Here is an 18226-nt window from a genome sequence, read left to right on the forward strand (position 1 = left end):
AGCCGTCATTCCCCTATAATACAACTCGTTTCGGCTTTTTATTTGTGAACAGACTCTAGGTTTTCCGTTAACTCTCGCAAGGCTATCGGGTACCCCATTCCTTCATTGAAAAAGTCGTAGGCGGGAAAGGGTTAAAAGAAAAACTATCTCGAGACTGCTTGATAGTCGTCGATTAAGGTCTCGAGTGTCCCTTAACTGAACGGTAGCGTAGTGAGCTACCAATGACAATGAACGACCCTGAAGATCCTGAATCCCAAGTCAGAAGGAGGTCTTGTTTCTAAGTGTTGTGCTAAGTAACAGGAAAAAAACAAACATACATCTAAATGATATTTTATTTGACACATGGTTAAACTTTTATTAAAACTAATAGAATATATACGAAATAAAATAAGTAACATAGCTCAAACATTATGTTTGAAATCACTTGAGTTTGAATTCGTTTCGAATATTTTGGGAAATTATTCCCATTTTTTGGCACTCGTTTATTTGAACAGGCACTTCACACCCACAAGGCAGTACACACTGTTCGTGCATTGATCTCACAATGAAGGATATTCGCTGGTAGCATGCAGCCTGGCACTGTTCAACTGGGATTGTTGCCACCGCTGGCATCCGAATGCGTTTGATCCTGATCAATGTCCGTCCGGTTGATCATCACCCAAGTGGAATCGCCGGAGGAATCTTGTCTTTGGAAATGCCTCGCCGGGGAGCCAGGTGCCCCCGACTGTTGGTGCTGGTTTTGCTGTATCCGTACCGCAGTAGGAGTGTGTACCTGGGCACTGCTGGCTTGCCGCCTCCGTTCGTCCAATTGTTGCTGAAGAGTGGCTTTAAACTTCATCAATGCTTCCTAAAAATATAAGTTTTAATTTTTGGGATTCGTGAATATGAATTAAAATAATGAAGCTCACCTTCTCTTCCAACTTTTTCAAATATTCCTTCTTCAACCGAAGTTCTTCCGCAGGCATGTTAGCTTGAAGGTTATCACGAAGAGCTTGACTGGTAACAATTTGTGTTTGGATCTGAAATTTATGATTTAGTTAGTCTGTTAGAAACGTATCTCACATAGTTGCCCAAACGCCATTTTACCTCCCAATACTCCTGCACAAGTTTCTTGTGGTCATCGTGAATTTGCTCTGATCGTGAATTTCCCGGAATAGGCGTCAGCGGTCGCAGATTGTCGTCAAGAATACTGTTAAGTGACTTGTAATCCAGATCTGCTTCCGCGTTGGTTGTGGAAGATACGGGACGTGTCATTCCAGCGACAGCATCGATACTGTTGACGGTAATGCCACCGGAAGGGTTGCTTATATGGCTGGAAGTGCTGAAGTTTGCGCTGCCCGCACTTAACTTGCTAGTAGCTATGTTGGTATTTGCCGCTGTGGCACACGGAAGGCTGTTATCGATTGATGCATTGTTTCGCCTGGTTACAACCAGTCTTTCTGTTCCTTGGTTGTTTGCTGTAAGGATGAAAAAGAAAAAAAAATGCTTAGTATGCTTAGTAGGTACGGTATACTCCGTAGATTGGATACTAGCAATAAACTCGTGTGTCATTTTGAATCTCTGTCCATATTGGAATCGGAAATCAAGGTAGGTATGATAGTCCTCGGTTTCTATCTAAGACAAAGAAAGCATGAGGATTACTACTCCCGGCTACGTCCATCTTTACCGTAACTAGGAAGGAGAAGGAAGTGTTGATGTTGTAGCGTTAGGACCCCGACTCGGCAACATAATGTGAATATAAAGGCTCACCCAGACCTAAGCGATGTTTTCCCGTTACGCTGGGATATGGATACTCTGAAGCAGTGCGTAACGGTGTAAATTCGGTCATATTGCCAGGCTCGGTAAACACTGAAGTTGACAATATGACGTCCCTAACCTCGAATCCCAAGGTGTCAGGCGACCCGTGCCGAGGGGATGAATGTCCTGGGAGGTGAAACAATTATCCAGGCAGTAAACGGTACCTGTGGAGGTACCTTGGTAGGCACGTGGGTGGCAGCGGGTGGTATCCGTACACCCCCATGTGATGCATATGTGGTGCAAGCAAAAAGCAGTTGGGGGTATTACACGTAATACCTCCACAGAGTGAGGGACCGAATATTTGGGCGAGCACATAAGTAAGCCTCGCATGGTACGCATGGTCGGTAGTGATAGAATGAGTGAAGTTTCGCAATGTCTGGCAGGATGATGGGTTGATGCTTCTGCGGTACCTCAGAAATAAGAGACGTGAGAAGGTTTGCTTCGTAGCTGAGGTAGGAGTAGCATAGGTAGGAATCACCAACTTCGGGTCGCCTCCTACTTGGTAGACAAGTGGGTGCCACCCTGTTACAGGACGGGAAGACTACCATACTGAACGAGGACTGCCTGTGTTGCGAGGTGGCAGCATGAGGTACCTGCTGCAGGGTAGCCATGAGTTCCCTTGCTGTAATTCGAGCCGCATAGACAGGAGAGTGTTGGGGCACATGTGGTTCTAGTGTGTCTTTGTCAGGGTTCGCACTTTTCGTGTCGGTGAGACGAAAACAATTGATTTTTGGGCAGAAAAAGAATCTTTTTTTCTAAGTATGTGGCGAGAAACATCTTTCAGTTGCTACTTTTTTTTCTATAGAACAACGGTTCTTAACCTTTTGGTTGAAAGGTTCCCCTTCGAGCTTTTACATTCATTAAGGTACCCCCTATGTTTTTCGCTGTAAAAGAAAATAAGCATAACGCATAAGTATGAAAAATGGATCTGAAAACTAACGGGACATATGGCACTCCAAAAATTTGTAAATTTTTGCTGTTCCATGAAGCTTTCCAATTCAAAAAAAGTTTAACCCTTATGTGAGTGACGGGGTACCCGGGTACCCATTCTGATATTGAAACTTAAATAACTTGTTGTAGGTAAGTTCAAATACTATGAAACTTCCTGACATCTCGTAGAATGTTGAGACGAAGCGACGGGCAAAGTTTGAGGTCTAGGTTGCGATTAGACTGCTTATTAGGGGTCGAAAACTATTTATACCCCTAAATGGGTGACGGGGTACCAGGGTACCCAACCATATAACAGAGGGCCTGTATATTTATATGAGTGTTTGATTATATGAATCTTTGCGTATGTCATTGGGACAAAGGGTGCTCAAGTGCATGTATGTATTTTTGGAGGTGTGTGTGTTTTACAGGCCAACGGGTGGCCAGGGCCACCTGGAAGATACGGACCATCCGTAAAAATGGTCGATTCGTAAATTCCATCGTAAAGCGACGGGATTTTCTTAGAACCATTTTTGCCGAGTCCTGAGTATGGAATTGATGCTTTCACCCACATACGGACCATTGTGTTCACTGGGTGGTCCTCTGGAAGATCCGGAACATCCGTAAAATTGGTCAATTGGTAAATTCCATCTTACAGCGACGGCATTTTTTTTTTAAATTATTTTCTGCCGAACCCTGAGTATGTAATTGATGCTTCGCCCTACATACGGACCATTGTGTCCACTGGGTAGTCCCCTGGAAGATCCGGAACATCCCTAAAAATGGTCAATTCGTAACAGCGACGGGATTTTTTTAGAATTATTTTTTGCTGAATCCTGAGCATCGAATTGATGTTTTTACATTCAATGCACTTGATGAATTACATTCCAAAGCGATGCGATTTTTTTAGAACAATTTTCTGCTGAACCCTGGGTGGTACCCTGGAAGATCCGGAATATCCGTAAAAATGGTCAATTCGTAAATTCCATTGTAAAGCGACGGGATTCTCTTGGAACCATTTTCTGCTGAATCCTGAGTATGGAATTTATGTTTTAACCCACATATGGACCATTGTGTCCACTGGGTGGTCCCTGAAAGATCCGGAACATCCGTAGAAATGGTCAGTTAGTAAATTTCATCGTGATGCTCTCAGGTTTTTATTTTAATCCTTTTGTTGCCAAGCCCTGAGCTTTGAATTTATGCTTTGACCCACAAACGGCTCATTGTGCCCTCTGGGAGGTCCCCTGAAAAATCAGGAATTCCCGTAAAAATGGTCAATTGGCAAACTGAAGCGACGTCATTTTTATAAAACCAATTTTTGCCGGAGTATGTGGGTCAAAGGATTCGGCAAAAATAATTCTAAGAAAATCCCATCGCTTTACGATGGAATTTACGAATTGACCATTTTTACGGATGTTCCGGATCTTCCAGGGGACCAGCCAGTGGCCTCTGAATACACACTTCTCTGAAACCACACTCACACACATACGCATACATAGACACAGAGATACATACCAACATACACACATACAAACACCCATGGATCCGTCGGCATATAGACCAATATGCCTGCTTGATGCTTTGACCCACAGGGGAAGGTGCTCGAGAAGATCATCCTCAACAGGTTGTTGATACGCACGGAGGGCGCGGATGGTCTATCGAGTAACCAGTTTGGCTTCCGAAAGGGTAAGTCGACCGTAGACGCTATCTTGTCGGTTACCAAATCCGCGGAGATAGCTATCCAGCGTAAGAGGAGGAGAGTTCGCTATTGTGCAGTAGTGACTTTCGACGTGAGGAATGCTTTCAATAGTGCCAGTTGGGCAGCTATTGCAGATGCGCTGAATTCCTGAGTACCTGTACAAGATTCTCGGAAGCTACTTCCAGAATCGAGTACTGGTATACGACACGGAGGCGGGTCGGAAGTGCGTTGACATAACCTCAGGGGTTCCGCAAGGTTCCATACTGGGTCCGGTGTTATGGAACGTCATGTACGACGGTGTCTTGAGGTTGAAGTTCCCGGTGGGCGTGGTAATCGTTGGCTTCGCTGACGATATTATGCTGGAGGTTTACGGCGAATCGATCGAAGAGGAGGAGTTGACTGCAGCCCACTCGATCGCAATTGTGGAGGAGTGGATGAGTTCCAGGAAGTTGGAACTGGCTCACCACAAGACTGAGGTGGTTGTTGTTAACAACCGAAAGTCGGAGCAACAAGCGGTGATAAAGGCAGGCAATACTCGGCCTCGCCCGAGTGTCCGGTGTGCGGACATGCTTGCCACATGTGGTCTGGATACTACCCCGGACAACCTAGTTCGGAGGATGTGTAAAGATGAAGTTGGCTGGAACGCCGTTTTATCGGCTATCGTCCAAATCGTCTCGGAGCTACACAGAAGGTGGCGCGTGGACTCAAGGATGGCTAGTTCAGGCGCAAATAAGAGGTGGTCCAAGGGATCGGAGTCGGCTTCATGGGTCATACCGGTGGTCATGCTCTGTGGTCGAAATCGATCTTTTAATCGAACAAGTGGCCGCGCGAAGAACAACATGGTATTGTCGCTTTCGCGGCGTCGGTAAACTGGGCGGGTTCTGACCCCGGGGACGGAAAGGGGTCCTCGTCAAGGCTGGGGCAGGCGTAGGCACCGCGTCGGCAAGTCCCTCTGTGTGTTGGCGAATAGGCCCTGTCGCAGAGAGGTCAATATGGGGAGCACGCTGCATTATCATTCTTGATACCAGTCGTGCAGAGGAAAGCAGGCGCGAAGTCGACCCTTCCCACCTTCCGAGGACATAGGGCGTGGTTAGCAGGCTTTCCAAATGTACAGCCCTGCCGCTGCAGTCATTTCGGAAGAGCACCTACTGTCGCTTTGCATGATATCAATCGCTTCATGCTGTTTACTTCTCATTCAACCCGAAGTGTCGCAGCGACGACATGCACGCATGCACGATGCACGCTGTTGCCAAACTTTCGGCATCACAGCAGCTAGTTCGACATTGTAGCGCCGTGGATGTAGTGAGTCGGATGGGCTGTTCATTGTAAATGTTGTCTTGTGTGCTTTGACGCTCATTCGTCGTCATGAAGACAGCCGGCATTACTCGAAGAGATTCTTCGGTTTTTTCGTATGAACTGTCAATAAAACAGTTTGCGCGCGGCTGTCATGGGGTGCCTACCTAATGTGTGCTAGTAGAGCTTTTTTGACTCTCCAGCTAAATTTGTTACATCCTACTTTTCATCATCTTCAATTTTTGTTTCTGCTTATTTCTGTGGGTTTCTGATACCAGAAGAAACAGTTGAATAGATTTTACAAAACAGCTGTAAAAATGGCTATTTGTTCACATTAACCGTTCAGCACGCGTGCAGTCCTGGAACGCTCATGCAGGCTCGCTCGTGCTGTGTACCGCGAGCGATGTTTTTTTGTTAGTGTTGTACAAAATACAACAGCGCGCGTGCTCGTGCTGTCCGGATGTGGGAAACAGCGGCTAGATTCCGAAATTGATTTTACATTACAATTTAACGATATATCCAGCAAAGTTAGTGAAAATATGGTTCATTTTTACCATCTCCACATAATCATAATGCGTTCAATCAATTTTAATATTATTGATTCAAACGTTCTAAAATCAGGTGAAACACCAAAATTGTGAGCATTCATTCTCAATCGCAAATTTTGACCAAAGTTTATAACATGTGGATCCAATATTCCATAAAGGTAAAAGACTTTTTAATAGCCTCCTTTTGTACTGGAAGGACTTCAGCAAGTATCGTTTTAAGAAGTGTCCGGTATTAGGAGGTGCCCGGCGTGCGCTGAGGGATCTCCCCCTATATGTTCATGTTTTGTCCGACAAAAAGTATTGAATGTTATGCTTCCGAGTTACATATAGAAGTAAAAGACAAATTTGGAATGCTACTAAATAACTATTGAATTACTACGCAAACTCAGTTTTTACCTTGTATAAATGATAAATTTTTAACTATTGTAAACCGTTTCACGATTATGTAACATCGATTCTAGATAGAAATGGCTTTCTGAATTGATTTCCCTTCTCTCCATAGGATGCGTCCCTTTTGAGCTTTTTGGAATTGTATCATTGGTAGGGGGAAGGACGTTTTTGAATGGTATAATATTACTAACTAAACTGTTTTTGAAAAAATAATCTCATTTGATTTTCCATAGGATTCCTTATAGAATTTGATAAGATCTTTCCTGTATAATTTCTAAAGGAATTGTCAAAAAATCGTACGGAAACAAATTTTCTGTTGCTTTCCATAGCAATTTCTTTTAGAGTTTCTTGCATAGTTTTTTTTCTTTAACAGAAATTCGATTTTCAAATTCCCGTTATTTTGCCGTAAAGCATTATGGTGGAAACAATAAATTCCTCCAATTATTGAAGGTACGAATATGTTGGATATTCTATTACATGTCTTTATTAGGAAGACTTTCAGCCCAAGGCTGGCTCGTCTCAGAGTAACCAGCATTTAATCAATACGGTAGTACCACATTAACACCTAATTACAATGGTTTGATTCTTTTCTTAGTTCCAAAACTTTCGAAAGTCATAGGCAATAGAGACATTGCATGGCTTTCTAGTATGATTCTTCCTTTTTAGAGCATGATGTTCACAGAAAACAGTGAAACTTATAGTATCTTATAGTATAGCCGAAATATTGTTAATGTTCAGCTCTTGGTTTGATCTTACTTAGCAGACTATTTCAAAGAATACCTTCCTGACTACCTGATGAAGTTTTTCAAATTATCGCAAAATGATGTGAAGAAAGACACAATAAGAGAAAGACACGTAAAAAGAGGGAGCGTTATTTCTAATTTAGGGCGTAAAAAGAGGGAGCGTTATTTGGAATTTTGAGCGTAAAAGGAGGGAGCGCTATTTGGAATTTGGAGCGTAAAAAAAAGTTAGCAATCTTTTAATCAAAAATCAAGAAGTCATAAGTGGTAAAGATCCATGATGACGCACAGTAAGACGTTCATCATCATTTTCAATACTTTAAAGTTTTTCGAGAACCTCCTCCAGAGATTTTCCGACTTGTTTCAACAGTGGTACAACTCCTTTGTGGTACATAGAATAGAATTCGGCCATTGCATAGGCTCATGGTCATCCAAGAAAACTAATAAGTCTTTAGATCTACACGCATTACCAGAGATCTTTCAGATTGCTCAAAAAGTAGTACAAGCCCTTTGTGGTACGAAGAATAGAATGCGTCTATTTCATAAGTTCACGGTCATCCAAGAAAACTCTGGAATATGGTTTAAGATCTACATACGTAACCACCCCAGTAATATGTTGATTTTATAATGGTTTTAAGGCAATCTTGTAGAGTATATAATAACCTTCAAGAGCGCTATAAATCTAAAAATGTTACTTGGGCAGAGATATTTCGGCTGGTTTCAAAAGTGGTACAAGCCCTTTGAGGTACACTGAAAGAAAGGACATGGTAACGCTAACCATATCAAGGGTAAAATTAAAAACATTTTACCACTTGATTTTGGCAGAACGCAAAACACATTTGAAACCACTGCGTTTGTTGGTGATTTTACTATGACGTTCGCAGTGATGCGTTATACAGCAGGTTTTACTATTTCATACGTGATTTTACCATGTACGTCATAATATCCGCATGGTAGATTCGACTACGAAGTTCAGTCACATTATACTATAGGTATGGTTAATGGTATTTTCTTGTTTACATTGAAGTAAAAAAATAAATTTAGTTTTATTGATTTAAACTTTATTAAATATATGTAATTTTATTATATTTCAGTTGTTACCGTCTTGACGCATTACTGTATCTCTTTTATGAAACCTCGAAATAAGGTAAAACAGATGAAACATAATGTTGCGGACCGCATATTTCCGTTTGAAATTCTTAATATCACGTCATCACGAATTAGATACTCCGGAGCTTCAGATTCCGCTGATTTTGAAGGCAGTGGCATCGCAAAGAATTCCTCAGCCCGAGCCTCAGCCAGCAAATTGGAAGCAAATGAATTTCGAGATGGACTGATCCGGATTTGAGCCGAGGACAGGAACTGAGATCCATTTTCCTGAAAATATGCGGTTTCGTTGCTCAATGTATTATGCGTATTAATTGAATACTACTTACCACATAAATTAGGTAGAACAAACTATGTTCAATTAAATATACAATTAAACAATAATTTATAAAAACCAATTCGAACCAAACTCGATGAAAACTAAATATGGCGAATGAAAATGATTGACTTTTGTGACTATCTGTTTTACTATGCATTATAGAAATCGTAACTATGATTCATCTTGATTACAACTATACACATAGTAATTTTGGCTGTAGAACACATGGTAAATTTAACTGTGAGTAACAGTGACAGTTTGACAGCTTACACATAGTAGCATCAACTAGATCATTGTAACATTCATTATGTTTAACTTCTATTCGTACTATTCCATGTCATAGTAATGCAAAACAGTTTTCTGTTGTCGCATTTACTACAGGATTATTATCAGTGTATATAGAATAAAATGCATCCATTGCATAGGTTCATGGTCATCCAAGAAAACCATGGAATAGGCCTTAAGATCTACACGCGTAACCAGAGATCTTTCGGCTTGTCTAAAAAGTGGTACCACCCCTTTGAGGTACATAGAATAGAATGCGTCCATTGCATAGGTTCATGGTCATCCAAGAAAACTCTGAAATATGTTTTAAGATCTACACACGAAACCAAAGACCTTTCGGCTTGTTTCAAAAGTGGTACAACCCCTTTGTGGTATATAGAATAGAATGCGTCCATTGCATGAATTCATGCTCATCCAAGAAAACTCCGAAAAAGTTCTTAAGATCTACACGCGTATCCAGAGATTTTTCGAATTGTTTCAAAAGAGGCATATGCCCTTTGTGGTAAATCATGAAGAAGGCCTTTTAGATCTACACGCGTAATCAGAGATCTTTTGGCATGTTTAAAAAACGGTGTATGCTTTTTGTGGTATATAGAATAAAAAGCGTCTATAAATTGATGGTCATCCAAGAAAACCCTGGAAAAGGCCTGCACGCTGAACTAGAGATCTTTTGGCCTGTTTGAAAAATTAAACATGCCCTCCATGGTACGTAGAATAGAATGCGTTATTTCAAATTTTTATGGTCATCCAAGAAAAGCCGGAAGTAAGACGTTAGGATCTACATGCTAAACCAGAGATATAACAACCTGTTTTAAATTTGGTACTTGTCCTTTGTGGTCCATAGAATAAAATGCGTTCATGGCATATGCTAATGGCCATCCTAGAAATTTATGAAGTAAGGCTTCTAGGCTTACACGAATAACTATAATAACACGGTACATGATCTTCGCTATATTAGCCCGTTTTTTTCCTTTCGTTTTTGGCGTCAAGTTATCTCGTTCCAATTTATTCACATTTTGCATTTCCAAGGAATAAACAGTTTCGTACGTGATATGAATGAAGTTTGTATACTACCTGGAACCCATGACAACAAGAACTACTTGGAATGCGAATATATCAAAATGAGGTTGCATACCTTGTCAATAACTGCCTAGAGCTAATGACAACAACTTGAACTATTTGGAATGCAAACATGTACCAACAGCCTCCCGTTCGGGGTTAATCTGCAAATCATAACTGTATCGAGTTCATACATAGTTCCTAGTTCCATGGAAACAACTAAAGCTACTTGGAATGCATACATTCACTCAGATGAGGTTGCACAACTTGTTATTTTTTTGATTAATGGCTCCATCACGGAGGTTAATCAGCAGGCCCTGATTCTACGAAGTTCGTAGATTACTTCGAACCCATGACAATAACTAGTACCGAATGCGAACATATACAGTATTGACCCGATTTTGTCATTCTCCGATTTTGTCTACCCTGATTTTGTCGACCTCGATTTTACCACGTTTTCGACCCGATTTTATCACCACAAAATTTTATAATTTTTTTCTGTCGTTTCTATTGTTTTCAAATAATACCGCAAACAACAATAATTTTCATGAAATAACTTTCACCGTCTGTGGTTTATTATGGATCATTACAGAGAATCTGTCAAGAATTTTGTAAGCCTCTTCGACAAGAAATTACGGGTTCCTTTCACGTATTTTGCCTTTCTTCTATTTAATCCCCCTAAAATTTACTAGGATTGAAAAAATCGGGATATTACTGAACCAAAAAGGGGTCACAAAAAGTGTGTAATGCTCAATAACTACGTCCATTAAAGAGCCCACTACAACAAAAAGAACTACTTTAAAGACAAACATATACCAAGAAGGGGTCACACATTTTATTTATTTTCAAATAACTTTTTAAAATCTGATCAATAATTACAATTATTGTAAATTACTAAAAATAATCAAAATACCCCGTCTAAAGGCGATCTTGGGCATTAGAGGGTTAAGTTGTTTGCAGCTTTATTTTCAAGTATGAAAAGCTGAAAAAATGGGAGGTAAAATATCGGGTTGAAGACATGATTTGAAAAAATCAGATCATCAATATGTATATCAGATGACTAGAAATCATTTGCGGAAATACCATCACCATCACCAAAACTGGATTTTTGTCTCTCTCGTATACAAAGTATACGTAAAGACTATATGTTTGCTCCTAAAGCAAACTTTTTATAAAAAGTCCGGAGACCCATAGTGCTATATACCAATCGATTCATATTGCACTATGGGTTCGGAGGTTATGGCCAAAATACAATATGTTACAGAAAAATGAATTAAAAAAGTGTCACTCATTTTTTTGCCACTTATCTCCAACAGATTTGCTCGCGACAAAATGCATTCAACACAGAATCCTGTCCCATTGTTTCATATTTAAAATTAGTCAGTTCACACTATGACCTCGAAAGTTATGGCCAAAATACATTTTATTTACAGAAAAATCACATAATGAAATATTACTCATTGTTTTGGCCCTTATCGTTCACCGATTTGCTCGCAACAAGTTCCACTCATTCCTATTGAAAATTGTCCAGATCCAACTATGGGCTCCGAAGTTATGAAGTTATGGACAAAATTTAGTTTTTACTCAAAAAATGCGTAAATAATCTTAAATTTTTACAAAAATGTTATAAATTACTCTTGTTGAATTACAGTTGATAAAAGTTTAATACCTTGAAATATTATTCCAACAGTGACTTGTTTGATGCTGATTGCATAGGCCAAACTTGGTTTTCTAAAATGTAATGAAAGTCTATTCAGATTAAAGCTCGTAACTTGCCATAAATAATCAACTATGCAACTGAATAGACACTCAAATAACACTATTTATGCATTCTCAATATTTTGAAAATACTGTGGATTTTGATCAGATTTTGGAAATTATATATGAATTTGAAAAATTATATATTAACTTAAATTTTTCATTTTTTTACTTCTATTTGTAATTATCAAAAAAACGCATTCAGGCTTTTGATAGATTGTTTTTTGCACAATTTAACTTAATAAAATGTTATTTTCGATTTTTATCAACGTTATTGTCATTCCACAAACAAATATGTACAAGAAACAGTAATGACACGATTTCTGACATGTCCAAGTTTTGACTGCCGCTGGAATGAATTTTGGATGTTTATAGAGGAAGAATTGAAAATTATCAAATTTTTTAGAAATCTCTTTTACAATCACGAATATGTGTCCGGAACAACGTACCGTATATACATTTTCAGCTCTAAGCCATTAATTGCTTTTTGTGCTGTTTATCTTATCATCTTTTCTCGTTACATATTATAATGAACGAGGAAGGCATCACCACCAATAGGTGGAATAATCTGTTTATTTTATTCGTTTCTTCTATCTCGCAGCTCTGGCTAAAATTTTAACTTTAAAACATAATATTTTGTAATGTCAAGAAACCAGAAGCTACGACTAAGAGATTGATGGAAAATTGAAAGAATCGATTAAAAAGTCACAGAGATAAAGCCAATTGAAGATTTAGTTACACCTTTTTCTACACGAATGAATCTGTGTTAGTTTTTTTAGCGGATGTATCCTAGTGTTAACTAGCCCGTTCTCTAATAAAATTTTATTGCGACCTTAAATTGTTTGACATTTCCCACCCCAAGTCCAGTCGAGCAATGGAAAATTCTGGCGTATCGGATAAACCTGTCGTTAGCTGTACGGCTTCAAAGGAAATGCAAACTCAATTTTGTATATAAGTACTAAGCTTAAAATAATTATTTATTCTAAGTACTGAAATAATATGTTAAAATATTCAATACATGTTCGAAAGGTGAATTGATCAATTAATTCGAACTCTTTAGTGTAAATACTTTCATAGCCATACTTTCCATAAACAATTTTAAGACACTCCTCAGGAAACAAAAAGCATGAAAGTGATTCAAGTGCAAGGCAATATTTAACGAATACTTAATTGATACTCTGTTTCAGAATCGAATTACGAACTAATTAAGCTCGAAGATGCTAATTACTTTTTTCTGTATTAATATAAACATCTTCATTTTTTTAAATTATTTAACCCGCGAACAAATAATGACTCGCATCTGTCGGTCTACGCAACCGCAGTACGGTGCGATGGAGTACCTAGTACCTTATAACTGGGAATTATCCATACATATCAGCACTACTGCATCGGCCACGGATGGATTCGCAATGAACGAAAAGCAGTCAGCGAGGCAACAGTTACCTTTTTACTACGGTAGTCAACATCCGTAGCAGCAAACGAAACGCATGTTAAACGCACGAAAAATGTGCCGAACGAACAGACGCTGCTGTCGGGAATAACGAACGACCCGAAAGCAAATGAATGAAACTGTCTTACAACGTCACCGGAGAGCAGCGTTACCTCTCGTATGATTGCGTGTATGCGACTGTCGCATATGAACCGATAGCACGGCTGTCATGGTTGAACAAAGGCGACAATCATTGGTGGGCTGTAATGATGCGGTACATTTGGAAAGCCTGGTGGTTAGGCCACCTGGAAAGCCGGCAATGCGCTGGCACGATACCAGGGTGTTCTTCTAAAAAAGCGAGTCACGATGTTCGATGCTGCAAGGACACGCAGCTAACATCGAGGGTGCGTTGTGCACTGGCCCCCCTTTGAAGCATTACTATGGGCTTGGCGGCAATGGAAACGGTTTAGCGGGTCGGGGATGTAGTCCTGCCTCCCTCGTTTGCTGTTGGAGGTGGTCCCTAACCCCGCACTTCCTGGACAACCCAGGATGTCTGTTGAGCAGATTCCCCTTCCATTGCTTAGGAAGAAAAAAAACACACATACATACACACATAAACACACACAGACATCACCTCAATTCGTCAAACTGAGTCGATTGATATATAACACTATGGGTCTCGGGGCTTCCGATAAAAAGCTTGTTTTTGGAGCGAATATATAGCTTTTATTCTTATTTAGAATACGAGAAAGGCAATAATTAATTATTATACTCTTTTTTTTCAAATTGAGGTTATTCACTTTAATCTTTCTGAATTAATCTGGGTTTCAATATCAAGCAATCAAAAACTGCGATATGTACTATTTCGTCGATATTAAATTTATTAGATATTCTTCTTCTTCTTCTTATTGGCATTACATCCCCACACTGGGACAGAGCCGCCTCGCAGCTTAGTGTTCATTAAGCACTTCCACAGTTATTAACTGCGAGGTTTCTAAGCCAGGTTACCATTTTTGCATTCGTATATCATGAGGCTAACACAATGATACTTTTTATGCCCAGGAAAGTCGAGACAAATTCCAATCCATAAATTTCCTAGACCGGCACCGGGAATCGAACCCAGCCACCCTCAGCATGATCTTGCTTTGTAGCCGCGCGTCTTATCGCACGGCTAAGGAAGGCCCCGTTGGATATTAGTGACCCATAATTTGTATTAAATTGACCAACAATTGTTACGTTGGAAATTTTGACCCATATTTGTGTGTCAAGTCGATGACAAACTTTATCAATAATTTCGACATTTCACTGTTAAGAAATCATTTGGTCTCTACGTGATACAAAAGATAAGCCCTTCGGCAGGCATAATACACCAAAAGATAATTGGAAAATCTGAAACCCAAGAATTATTTCAAAACCTAAAGAATTTTTTCAGGACTTTAAAAAGCCTAAACAAGAAGTTCGAACTACCAACCAATAAATTACCGATTTTCCTCGATGGAATATCCAAAGTTTATGCAGTTTCAAATGTTCGCTGAGGTGAACTAGCCTAGGGCTAAAAAAAGGTTTCAAATGTTTAAATCAGAATATATTTTGAAAAATTCTTAAATATTTATCTGAGCAGATGTCGAGAGACCATTCATTTTGCTCCTTACGGAAACATTAATCTTTCTATGGGCATCCCTTACACACTAAGTTTTTATTTCTGCAGCTCGGCAAAAATCCGCGCAGCCGTGTGCCCAGCAAAATAAGTACTGATGTATCCCGAAAAAAATTATGTGATTTTCAGCAACTTTGATAGAAATCTCAGCAAGTTCATTGCAGTATCAATCCGAGTGGCAAATTTCTCCATTTTGATTTCAAAATGAATATTTTTATTTTATTTTTCAAAATATATAAGTGTTTGTTATAAAAAAAGCTTGTTTGTTTTGGGTATGCACTAATGAGGATTAGAGCAAGCCCTAGCTCACTAATAATTTCCCCGAAACTACAGGTAATGTATCTAAAATTAAAAAGATCAATCTGAATATTCCAGTTTAAACCCTCTATTAAAAACCGTTAAATTTAACACTTTATCAATTAATAAAGTGTAGAGTTTAACAGTTTTAAAAAAAGGTTTTTAAAACTCAGCCGACTGTCCATCCTGCTTTCATTAATCAATCATAAACTGTGACACAAAACCTCTTCAATGAATCACTGTTGAAAATCCAGTGGCGATTCCTTAACCTCAATCTACCTGTTTAACGAATTCAAATCAGAAACATGTTTGCGCTTAAATGCATGGAATTAGTAGATTCTCATTAGCCTTATGGAATCTGGTAATTTTATTTCCTTTTTCGACTGTCGAAATATTTTAATTTTCCATTTTTGTATCGTTGAACAGGTAAAAAGTGAGGTTACGAGACGCCACTGTGAAAATCAAATGACAACATCTGGAGCAGAGTGTAAAATAATCGATTTTTTTTTGTGAAAACCACCTTTCTTGACTTGTCAGCTCACTTCCATGAACATTCATAGTCGGCTCTGGACTGTCAATATTCAGTTGAATATTAGTCATTGAAGATTTATGCACATTCAACAAATCGATAAATTATCTGAAATCTGAACACGTTTTTATTGAGTAAAGTAATTTATCATATAGAACTGAATCCGATTTTCATCCGCGAGGCCCTTTCAATGGTAAACATCAATATAAACAATGTTAATTTTGTTTTTTTTCTGCACATAGTAAGCACGCTCAGTGACAGTCGAATGAATGAGTTGGTGGAGCAGTCGTTTGACTATGTCATTCTATGTTTTGAATAATCATGCGATGTTTGTCAAAATTCGGACTGAAGTTGCTTCATGAAGATGAATATTTTATGCTCTGATCTGGAGTCACGAAGAAGTTTCGAACAGCATTCTGGCCTAAAGTACTAACTAAAGTTGGTATTTTTTTGAATTCGTCATTTTATGTCCGTCGTGAATGAAGCATCTTTCGACAGATAAAGTTCCAATTTTTTCAACATTTTTTCTCATTTCACGACAATGCTCACGGAGCATAGTCAAAAGTTTAAAAAAGTGATAAGAAAATTATTTTGAGCTTTTTAGTGGAATGTTTTCACCTGTCATAAGACGAGTTTATACAATCCCATTGAATTCCACTCACTTAATTGTATCTTGACAGATACGTATTTTGGCCTCAACTGTAAAGTTGTCTTCAGTGCCTCGTACTTGACTCGACTTGAAAAAATGATCGCAGCTTACAATATTTATACCATGCGTAGGTATAACACAAAGTTGGCTCTGAACTGTCAATATTCAGTTGAATATTAGTCATTGAAGATTTATGCACATTCAACAAATCGAAAAATTATCTGAAATCTGAACACGTTTTTATTGAGCAAAGTAATTTATCATATAGAACTGAATCCGATTTGCATCCGCGAGGCCCTTTCAACGGTAAACATCAATATAAACAATGTTAATTTTGTTTTTTTTTCTGCACATAGTAAGCACACTCAGTGACAGTCGAATGAATGAGTTGGTGGAGCAGTCGTTTGACTATGTCATTCTATGTTTTGAATAATCATGCGATGTTTGTCAAAATTCGGACTGAAGTTGCTTCATGAAGATGAATATTTTATGCTCTGATCTGGAGTCACGAAGAAGTTCCGAACAGCATTCTGGCCATAAAGTACTAACTAAGTGGTATTTTTTTGAATTCGTCATTTTATGTCGTGAATGAAGCATCTTTCGACAGATAAACTTCCAATTTTTCAACATTTTTTCTCATTTCACGACAATGCTCACGGAGCATAGTCAAAAGTTTAAAAATAGTGATAAGAAAATTATTTTGAGCTTTTTAGTGGAATGTTTTCACCTGTCATAAGACGAGTTTATACAATCCCATTGAATTCCACCACTTAATTGTATCTTGACAGATACGTATTTCGACCTCAACAGTAAAGCCGTCTTCAGTGTCTCGTACTTGACTCGACTTGAAAAAATGATCGCAGCTTACAATATTTATACCATGCGTAGGTATAACACAAAGTTGGCTCTGAACTGTCAATATTCAGTTGAATATTAGTCATTGAATATTTATGCACATTCTACAAATTGATAAATTATCTGAAATCTGGACAGGTTTTAAATGAGTAAAGTAATGTATCACATAGAACTGAATCTGATTTTCATCCGCGAGGCACATTCAACGGTAAACATCAATATAAACAATGCTAATTATGTTTTTCGGCACATCGTAAGCACATTCAGTGACAGTCGAATGAATGAGTTGGTGGAGTAGTCGTCTGACTATGTCATTCTATGTTTTGAATAATCATGCGATGTTTGTCAACATTCGGACTGAAGTCATGAAGATGAATATTTTAGGCTCTGTGTGCAACATCTGTCATGCCGCTGGTCCTTAAACCATTATGCGAATTCATTTACATTTTTGACGTGTTCTTATGATAAATTAGATGAATAGACTTTAAAAATTAGGAAGAGATTTGTGGAGATGAGAATTTAGAAGAATTGGAAAACATATGAAAATTTCCTTCTAAATAATGCCGTAGGAATTAAAGAGTATTTTCTTAAAATATTTCTAGGGAATTTCTGATGAAAATTTTGAGTTTTTTCTAATGGAACTTTTTGCGTAAATTTTGATGAATGCCCGTGAAAATCGAAGAGAATTTCCTGCCGAAGTTCAAGAAAATTTAATTTGAAGCAAAAAGATAATTTCTCGTGGATTTTTTAGTTAAAAATATTCTAATGGAATGGATTTCCTGAAAATTCTGAATTTTCTTTGATAATAGAATTTAAACTTTTAAAAACTTCCTTGGAAATTCTGAAAAGAGAATTTTCTGTTGTCAAGAATCAGAATAACCCGAGGAG

The 18226-nt window shown here is 38.6% G+C and overlaps 1 protein-coding gene across 2 annotated transcripts in view; it reads right to left on the bottom strand.

The window, feature by feature from the left end:
• Nucleotides 1-314: 314 nt before the first annotated feature.
• The window catches only part of LOC134205550 (mitogen-activated protein kinase kinase kinase 7), a 102583-nt gene continuing 84671 nt past the window's right edge, over nt 315-18226 (bottom strand). For both annotated transcript variants that reach the window (XM_062680875.1, XM_062680876.1), the window contains 3 exons: nt 1087-1457; nt 909-1019; nt 315-847 (listed from right to left, as the gene is read on the bottom strand). In XM_062680875.1, coding sequence (XP_062536859.1) covers nt 584-847; nt 909-1019; nt 1087-1457 — 746 coding nt within the window. In that variant the 3' untranslated portion in view covers nt 315-583. The remainder of the gene's footprint in view (nt 848-908; nt 1020-1086; nt 1458-18226) is intronic.

This window comes from Armigeres subalbatus, chromosome 1 (genome assembly GCF_024139115.2).
Source record: "Armigeres subalbatus isolate Guangzhou_Male chromosome 1, GZ_Asu_2, whole genome shotgun sequence".
In the NCBI taxonomy this organism is placed as follows: domain Eukaryota; kingdom Metazoa; phylum Arthropoda; class Insecta; order Diptera; family Culicidae; genus Armigeres; species Armigeres subalbatus.